Source organism: Primulina eburnea, chromosome 13, assembly GCF_022965805.1.
Source record: "Primulina eburnea isolate SZY01 chromosome 13, ASM2296580v1, whole genome shotgun sequence".
NCBI classification, from domain to species: Eukaryota; Viridiplantae; Streptophyta; class Magnoliopsida; order Lamiales; family Gesneriaceae; genus Primulina; species Primulina eburnea.
Window position 1 is genome coordinate 7714384 of NC_133113.1, and position 9736 is coordinate 7724119.

General features: G+C 32.2%; 1 protein-coding gene across 1 annotated transcript; it reads left to right on the forward strand.

Moving 5' to 3' along the window:
- The first annotated feature begins 4857 nt into the window (after positions 1-4857).
- LOC140809294 (probable receptor-like protein kinase At5g18500) lies at positions 4858-8646 on the forward strand. The gene is made up of 8 exons (XM_073166877.1): positions 4858-5310; positions 5947-6615; positions 6726-6830; positions 6952-7074; positions 7168-7338; positions 7477-7606; positions 7822-8034; positions 8341-8646. Exons 2-8 carry the CDS (start codon positions 5948-5950, stop codon positions 8437-8439), a joined length of 1509 nt encoding a protein of 502 aa, XP_073022978.1. The 5' UTR covers positions 4858-5310; position 5947; the 3' UTR covers positions 8440-8646.
- The last annotated feature ends 1090 nt before the right edge of the window (positions 8647-9736 follow it).

Sequence of the window (9736 nt, forward strand, 5' to 3'; positions counted from 1 at the left end):
GCATACTAAGGTAAATTATTAGTAACATAAATTAACAAGTTTTGTTATCATCAAAATCATGATTGTGAACTTGAAAAGTTCCAACCGTGTGTGTTTATATATATTACTTGTTATAATGGTTTGAACGTGTTGAGTCATTATACTCATTAGGTTTGAAATTGTGCATGTGAAGAAGATGTTGAGACAGGAGGGGTTGACTACTGAGCAAATCCAAACCAAAGGCAGTACACTCCCGAAGACCTTGCAATCAGCTATAATTTAAAGTAACGAACGTTGACGAGATAATTTTTATTTAGCATGATCGAGACTTTTTTTATTTGCTGAATTTTATTGTCTATTGAGTATTTAGAACCTTATTCAAATATTACTCTGATGTTTATACGTTATCAGGATAGTTTTGGAAAATTAAAATTTTTATTTAAATGCGGCATCGATTTAGATTTTCATTAGAAATTTATCAAACCGAGGATCCGAATTATTTTCCCCGTGAAAAGTGAAAAATTCTTGTGTTATTTATTTAAAATTAGAGCCAGGGAAGTTTCAAAAGTTATATAAATATTTGGTAAATAAGTATCGAAATAGAAAATAAAATAGGAAATAGATGATTGCATGAACATACACATTAAATTTATTTTAGAATGTAACAAAATTTTCAAGAAAAACCAATAAGTCTTTATCATAATGAAAGGAAATATTAAATATCATGATGGGATCCTAAGTAATGACATTATTTATTTCCTTACCGACATGGCCATACCTTTTTTTTTAAAATTTTTTTCAATTTCATGTTTTTATGGTACAAATAGGAAAACAAAGGCATGTTGCAATTGTACATTTAGACATAGTTTGGTACATGGGATAGGAAAGGGATTGATAAATAATCCTTCTTATCCCACGTTTGGTACCATTTTAAAAAGCCCATGATAAGATCATGGGCCCTTGATAAATAATTTTTTAGAAGGATAAAATATTCTTTCTATTAGGTGTGATAATTTTAATATAATGATAAAATATACTACAAATATCCCTCCTTATTTTGTTTAGACGGTGAACTTTTTCATAGACTTGGCATACTATATTCCATATTTTATATTTTATATATAATATTATTGTCGACAAATGAATTTGGTTTGGTTGTTTGATATCTATTTATTTAATTTTTTTTAATGCATTTAATTTTTTTTATATATAATATATAAAATTAAATAAAAATAAATAAATCATGCAAGCACTGTCGAAGCATGAACAGATAAGAAATATGAACTCAAGCAACAATTTTGAAATTATAAAATTTATTATGATAATTTTAATTTTGTCATTACAATCTAATATATAAATTTAATCACTCTTATTAAAATCATACCAAACATTAAATATAATATCTTACATCTTATTTATTATTAACGTATCCTTATATTATATATCACATGTTTATCCTATCATGTGTACCAAACTATGCCTTAAGATATTGGTCAAACATTTTCGTTCGAACGAGATATTTTGCTCCTCTTCCTCACATTCTATTTATTAATAGTAAAAATAATATATCATTTATAAATTTCTTTCTTCACAATTTTATCGCCCCCTTCATACAAAACTTCATTGTCCATAAGATGAGCGATTAATACTTCATAATTTTATCGTCGGTGTGTTACACCTCCCCACCTCCGATTGACTAGAACATAGTAATTTTTAAACATATAAAAAAATAAATGACAAAAAAAACACAATAAAATCAACTTATAGCATTGATTTTATTTTATTTTTAAATTTTGTAACTTATATTAGACCGTTCAATATAATAGATATGTCCTGCGATTATATCTTATAAATCGTCCACAATGACAATAGACATATTCTGTTTTTGTGGACGAATACTACACATGCAAATGCAATAATGCGTTGCGTGCGTTTAAGGTCTAGCTGCTGTTGGTTGGCTGAGTCACCATGATTTACCTCCTCTCACATTCCTGTCGGGCCGGGGGTGAGGGGCGCCTAAGGTGAGCGATTTCACCTTTTGGAGCAATAATGCGTTGCGTGCGTATTCCAGTTTGGCATGCCACAAAACACTGTATAGGTGCAATTTCTAAGTGATATACACAATACTTGATAACTTGAAACGTATCCATTGGACTTGACCTATGGTAGACACATTGAATATTGACTTCTTAAATAGATATACTAAAACATGTATCAGATTAACAAAATCCATGTTTTTCACATATGATGTAATAATCGTTGGAATATCGTTTTCTTGTACTCAAGATGCATTATAAGTTTAAAAGTTTAAAATAAAATTTAGTTTTGACAATCAAAATATATTCTCGGACGTCTATGATTCAAATCCATGGATATGATGCTTAGAGTTGTTGTCTTTGTGTTCTAAGACGTTGGATGCCAAACTTCCGGATTTTAAGCAAAGATAGTCCTTCTTATAAATTCGTACGAACGATTTACTGGATTAACCATCATTCTTCAATATCTCAATTACGCCCGGATTCCTTGTTTAGATTGCACTAGAAATCTAAACAAGCTTGGCGTTAAGAATCGATCGCTAGAATTTGGCGGAACCACGGCGGCAACACGACGACAAGAGGCTACAGTCGGTTGTCAGCAGTGGAAGGTGGTGGTGCTCGACCGTGAGTTGTCAAACAAAAGGTGGTCGAATTTTGAGAGTTGTAAGGAGAGAGAAAGTCTAGCATCTTAATATGACATGTATTGTCAATTTTATAATTTTCATGGACTAAGAACACTACTAGGACACTTAAGTTTGAAACCTAATGGTATTCTTACTTGACCAGAAATTTTAACTTACAAGATCACATAGGATATCCACACCTGAGGCATAGTTTGGTACACATGATAGGATAAACATGTGATATATAATATAAGGATAAGTTAAGGATAAATAAGATGTAGGATATTATATTTAATGTTTGGTATGATTTTAATAAGAGTGATTAAATTTATATATTAGATTGTAATGACAAATTTAACCTTATCATAATAAATTTTATAATTTCAAAGTTATTGCTTGAGTTCATATTTTTTATTTGTTCATGTGTCGATAGTACTTGCATGATTTATTTATTTTTACCTAATTTTATATATTATATAATATGATAATTGAGCCCTTGATTTTGTGAGTCAAGTCAAATATCAATTTTTAAGGATAATCGAGTGATAATAATAATTTTATTGAGATTATAAAAATTATTTACATAATTATCTCGAAATCATTTATATAATTATCATATTATATAATATATAAAAATAAATAAAATATTTATTTGATTTTAATTTCTAGCTACTAGCATATATTTATAAAAAATCATTTATAAATTGAGGGTAATTAAGTCATTTGTAGTGTATTTTATCATTTGATTAAAATTATCACACCTTCTATTAGGGATATTTTATCCTTCTAAAAAATTATTTATCAAGGGCCCGTGATATTATCATGAGCTTTTTAAAAAGGTACCAAACATGGGATAAGGAGGATTATTTATCAATCCCTCTCTTATCCCATGTACCAAACTATGCCTAAGTGAGTAATGAATCCCCGACTACAATTCGTCAACTCCTATGCATGTAGGGACTACACCCAATCTTTTCACCCAATGATCCTTTGAAGTTGGTAAACTAGTCAAAGTGCAACGCTAGTACATAGAGCCTCCATGTTGTCCCGGGTCTAAGTACTAATGATGTACAAATATAACCGCTGATTAATTCACTCAATAAATGATAACCACTTGGAATGTACAAGAGAGGGTAGTTCAGTGCAGACATCTTATAATAACCATTCTGTATGATTTAACATCTCCATGCTCATACCAATTAAACGTAACGTTAACATCATAGATGCTAGTTTGAGTTCAAATGACATTTATCCTTGTTTTTTGTTGCTGAATCGAATAGGAAAGAAATATAATATACATTATACTTCTCAATGAATTTCATGATTCACATGATTTGTGGACCTCATGGTACTTACTGTATATTCAAGCGCTTTATTTATACAGCTTGCATGAATATACAAATAAAATAAATGTCGTAATTGGATAAAATATAAAATATTACTAAAATAAAGAAAATTTTTTTTACATAAAAGTTAATAAAACTCAAGCCACAAGTTAGTTCGTTGGACATATATTCTAACAATAACCACACTAAAATAGTGATATGATGCTAGTGGAATTGGAACACTCACAAAATCTAGCAATATGATTATGAATCGATGTTTGCACAAATATCTGTCGGTGGTAATAAATGTTCACATGTGTAAATAATCGAAACATGACGTTTAAACTATTATATATTTTAAAATATTTAGGTTGCATCATTATTACCAACTATAATTCTTGATAAATCAACAAGTATTTGGTCCTACAATATCGAATAATTATTTCGCAATCTCCAAAATATTTTATATTTGAATTATTACAACATCTTATTATCAAGAATAATACAACTATGACTTCCTGTTGATGAAGCACACAATTCAGAACGCGACGAGACAAACCAGCCACTTTAGTTCTCCATGGCATGTGATAGTGGTTGTTCTTTTGTGATAATATTTTTTTAAAAAAATTATATATTATTATTTAATATATAAATATAAACTATACATCTATCTTATCTTCCACAAAAATTAACATTCACAGTCGACGAATGCACTGATTTATTTTTAGAAAAAAAAAGTTGCATTTTATGAAAAAATTGTGCTATGTTTGCTAACATGTCATATTCACAATAAAGTAGTTATTTTTTAGTAATTTATTTATATATATATTTATAAATAAAAAAGGAGCCAACCAACAATCGAAGGATACCTTCCATCTCTCCGTATGCTTCCATTTTACTGGTGTTAAATGTAATGAAGGCACTTTGTCATCACCTAACACTGATAACTCCACTCTCCCTTCCACTTTTATCTCATAATATAATATATGTTCATATTCCTCTACTGAAATCATCACAATAATTGTTGTCCCATTACATATAAGCGTCATTTAGCATTCTTTGTACCTGTGATGTCTCCGTAAATACAACTACTTTGGTGTCATCTGGATAAGCGTCTTAAAAGACAGGTGTTCGAAAGTGCACTCCAAGAAAAAGAAATGTAATCAAGTTTTGTCCATTCGGGAGTTGTTTTTTGGATAAATATTCGACTTTGAGATGTGGGTTGTTTGGAGAGTATCCGTTTGTGTGACAGATTTGCCGACCATTTTAATGGTGATGATGGAGCTTTCAAGATCTGGGCTTTGAAGGGTCAAATTCTTTATGTTGTGATCTTTTTGAGATACTGAGGTATTTTTTTTCCTTCTTTTCCTCTTATTTTTCCTTCACAGAGTGCATTTTGTTGATAAAGGGCCTTTTCTACTGTGTTAATTTTCTGGGACATGATGATGTTAGAGATGGAAATTTAGCCTTAATCTTTGTTTACATTGTGGTATTGACGTACTTGATGTTTGGAAAGCTCTTGTTCTTGTCTTGCTTAGGCAATCATTTTGCATTTATCAGGTGATTGATTAGATTTCTGTTGAAAAAGGCATTGCTTGAACATGTAGGATATCACCTTTTTGCGGGGCGGATCTAGAATGTCGAAAGTTTAGTGAACCTTTCTGTTTAGGGGTGTGAAACTTCTAAAAAAATTGGGCATAAAATTCAAATATTTATTCAGCTGAGAGGCTCTCTAGACACCCATTGCGACTGCAGGGGTCCGCCTGGTTAAAGCGACTCATCGCATGCTGCACTAACTACTAACCACGCCCTGATTAATGATGGTGTGAGCATGAACAAATTTCAGTATAGATAAAGATTGAAATGATTGATGTCCTGCGGCACTCGATCCATTTCTTGCTGAACTGTGTAGGTTGGCATCATATAAGTGTCGATTTTTATGTTACTTGGGCTGATTTTGCTAATTTTTTTCAAACATGAAAGGATGGCTTCCGATCTTAACATGGGACTCTCTAAGAATACTGGAATTTTCGGTCTCGAAGTATGGCAAGTAATTGGAATAATGGTTGGGTTGTTGATAGTGGTTATCCTGTTTATGTTAACATTTTATCTCACTTCAAGAGAAAAATCAAGAAGTACCCAAGAAAAGACTCTTCCCCTTAGCCAAATACCTACTGTTTCAAAGGAAATAACGGAAGTAAGAGTTGAGCATGTATCAACTGATAAATTTGTTCCACGTGATGGGATTCTTCTCACAATTCATGACAAATCAAGTGATAAAGAATCAGACAAGGTTTTAGTCCATCTAGGAATGCCGAAAATAAAAATTGTGGATAATAACAGTCAATCAAGTTCGTTCAATCCTCTTGATAAAGATCATCGTGGATCACAATCTGTGGAAGGAAGTTCTGGAACATTTTCTGTACATAAACCATCTTCATCACACTCGATAGCTGCTCCTTCCCCTTTAAGTGGTTTGCCTGAAAATTCTCATTTGGGTTGGGGTCATTGGTTTACTTTAAGAGATCTTGAACTTGCAACAAACCGATTTTCAAAGGAGAATGTTATTGGAGAGGGTGGCTATGGAGTTGTTTATCGAGGACAGCTTATTAACGGCTCTCCAGTTGCTATTAAAAAGCTCCTCAACAATCTGTAAGTCCAAAATATTTTTCAGATAGTACTCTATTTAGTATCATTAAGCTGCAACTGTTTTTGTCGTATTTCTAGATTGATATACTAATGGTTTGCCGTTTTCCAACCAGAGGTCAAGCAGAAAAAGAATTTAGAGCAGAGGTTGAAGCTATTGGCCATGTGCGGCACAAAAATTTGGTTCGACTTCTGGGATATTGCATTGAAGGGACTCATAGGTATATACTATTGTCGAAGTACAATTATGTTATTTGCCATTTGAATCAATGGATGAGTTACTTTCGCTTTAAGAATGTAACATTTTAAATTTCCTTATTTAACTTATTCTTGGTGTTTCAGGATGCTAGTTTACGAGTACGTCAACAATGCCAATTTAGAACAGTGGATTCATGGAGCTATGAGTCATCATGGATACCTTACTTGGGAGGCAAGAATGAAGGTTCTTCTTGGCACGGCTAAAGCGTAAGTTTGTTGCTATTTTTCCAGAAACAAATCTTTGGCGTATTTTTTTAATTAGCATTACTGATATCAATACATATGACACTTTACTTGTAGTCTTTCCTACTTGCACGAGGCAGTCGAACCAAAAGTGGTTCATCGGGACATAAAGTCAAGCAATATCTTGATTGATGAAGATTTCAATGCCAAGGTCTCGGATTTTGGTCTGGCTAAGCTGCTTGGATCTGGAAAGGATCACATCACAACTCGAGTCATGGGCACCTTTGGGTTAGTTTTCATTTTTCGTGTTTGATAGTTGATGGCCTTTTGTTTACTTTGGGGCCTTCTACAGTGATTCCATTTTGAAGGAATCCCTGTTATTTTTAAGTTTGATTTCTTTAAAACTATATATCTGTGTATGTGCAGTTATGTGGCTCCCGAATATGCAAACACTGGGCTTTTGAACGAAAAGAGTGATGTTTACAGCTTTGGGGTTCTTCTGTTAGAAGCAATTACTGGAAGGGATCCAGTAGACTATGGCCGTCCTGCTCCCGAGGTATTTGTCCGTTTGACATTTCTAAAAATTCACCCTCCTAGTGTTCTATCCTATGTTGTATTTTGGTGACCGATTTATGCCTTTTGCTTATACACAACAATAGAGCACTAGTTTTTACCAGAAAGATGTTGACTTGAAACATTATCTGAAATAATAGATTTGAACTCATGAAGATACATTCTGAACTCCAGTTGCTCTAAATGAGAAACTTGCAGGTTAATCTTGTTGACTGGCTGAAAATGATGGTGGGTAATAGGCGCTCAGAAGAAGTGATAGACCCAAACATTGAAACAAGGCCATCAACTAGAGCCCTCAAGAGGGCTCTTTTGACTGCTTTGAGATGTGTTGATCCAGATTCCGACAAGAGACCTAGAATGAGCCAAGTTCTCCGAATGCTCGAATCAGAAGAATATCCTATACCAAGGGAGGTTAGTGTGCAGTTTATGTTAACCAATCTTGTCACCTCGTACTCTGTTGAATCAAACTCAACATTGTGATACTGTCTATTTTGACACTAGATTGGCATCAACTCTAATCTTTGTTACAAGAAGTTTCTTTCACCTTATTCCAGACTCGTGAAACACGGCCATACGATTTCCTCCATCATATGTTTTGTATTAACAGCACTCAAATATTCTTGCTTTTATCCCAGCTTTACCTACAAAACTCGAATTTCTGAGTCGGGCACCTACAAAATGACTCGTTCTTGATGGTTAATGCACTTCATCGTGTAGGATCGAAGGCATAGAAGAACCCGAACAAGCAGCTCTGAGATGGTTACCCAGCAAGAGAACTACGACACCGATAAAAGTGACAATCAAGATCTCAAGTGAGGGACGAGGCAGAAGCAGTCGTTGAACACAATCACTTGAAGAACTCTTATGAATATAAATGTCTATTTGTGCAGTAACATATTAATTCTGGTCAAGAGTTACCTGATCAAGAAATGTGGCCAAGTGGTAGAATGGCAACAGTTTTCTTCTCTAATATTTTGTATATTTTGGTTGCTGATTCCTTCAAATTTTTTATATTTTCTTTTACCCTTTTTCTACTAGGATTCTTATTGTATTTAAAGGCAGCCCCCTTTTTTCCCAGTTGATAATTTATTTAAATAACATGTGATGGAAAATCACTAAATTACCTACTCCCATTAATTATTAGGAGACAAAAAACAAAGGGAAACCTTCTTTATTGCCTATTTATGGGTTTTTAAATTTCTGGAGTGCATATTTATTTATTATAAAAATAATTTTATAAAAAAATTAAAAGAGAAAATAGTATAGATTTAAAAATATTTTGAGCCATCGAATTTCATCATTGTTGTGTTAATAGTAGAATACGATGAAATCACAATTTTTTTTTAAAAAAAAAATTACTATATTTTAATTTTTGAGATGAGATGATAATTTTTTATGAAAACTAAGAAGGAAAACAAATTACTAATTTAGAAATATTTGCTCGTTTGATGCTACTAGCCTATTATTATTGTGTAAACAAAGTAAAATCCTATAACGAGCTATGACTTAAAAATTTAGTATATTGTTATAAATAAATGCAAAATAATAATAAGATAGAATGCAAAGCAAAAGCAAGCAAAACAAGCAAATTCAATATATAAAAAAGGTTACATGAATGACATATTTATAGGTACAAGAAATCGTTAGATAAGGTAATTATGATATCAAAATGAATTAATATGATTACAATTTTCTTCCATCTCCAAAAGATATGATTACTCGATCTTTGATCATCTTGATATCCATAATATTGCAACACTCCCCCTTAGATATTCTTTGATGAATGTATCTCGTTAAAACCTTATCAGAAAAACCCAATGGGATAAAACCCGGTGAAAGAAAAAGAGTACAATATTTTCCATGGGTGTTAACTATCTCGTTAAAAACCTTGTCATGAAAAACCATGTGGGAAAAATCATGGACAAAGTAAAATAGTACAATTTAGATTAACTACCTCTGTTGCAAACATCACTTGACATCTTTAAGCCGCTGGATCCCAATCTTGTATACCAATTTCTCAAAGGTTGATGTGGGCAATGATTTCGTGAAAAGATCGGTAAAATTATCACTCTAACGAATTTGTTGAATTTTGATATCACCTTTTTTTTTTTTG

What these genes read in the sequence shown, in the direction of transcription:
- LOC140809294 (XM_073166877.1), top strand. Translation starts at nt 5,948, where the DNA reads ATGGCTTCCGATCTTAACATGGGACTCTCTAAGAATACTGGAATTTTC. An exon ending in ATGGCCGTCCTGCTCCCGAG is followed by an intron (nt 7,607 to 7,821) that starts GTATTTGTCCGT and finishes AGAAACTTGCAG; the next exon opens with GTTAATCTTGTTGACTGGCT. An exon ending in AATATCCTATACCAAGGGAG is followed by an intron (nt 8,035 to 8,340) that starts GTTAGTGTGCAG and finishes TTCATCGTGTAG; the next exon opens with GATCGAAGGCATAGAAGAAC.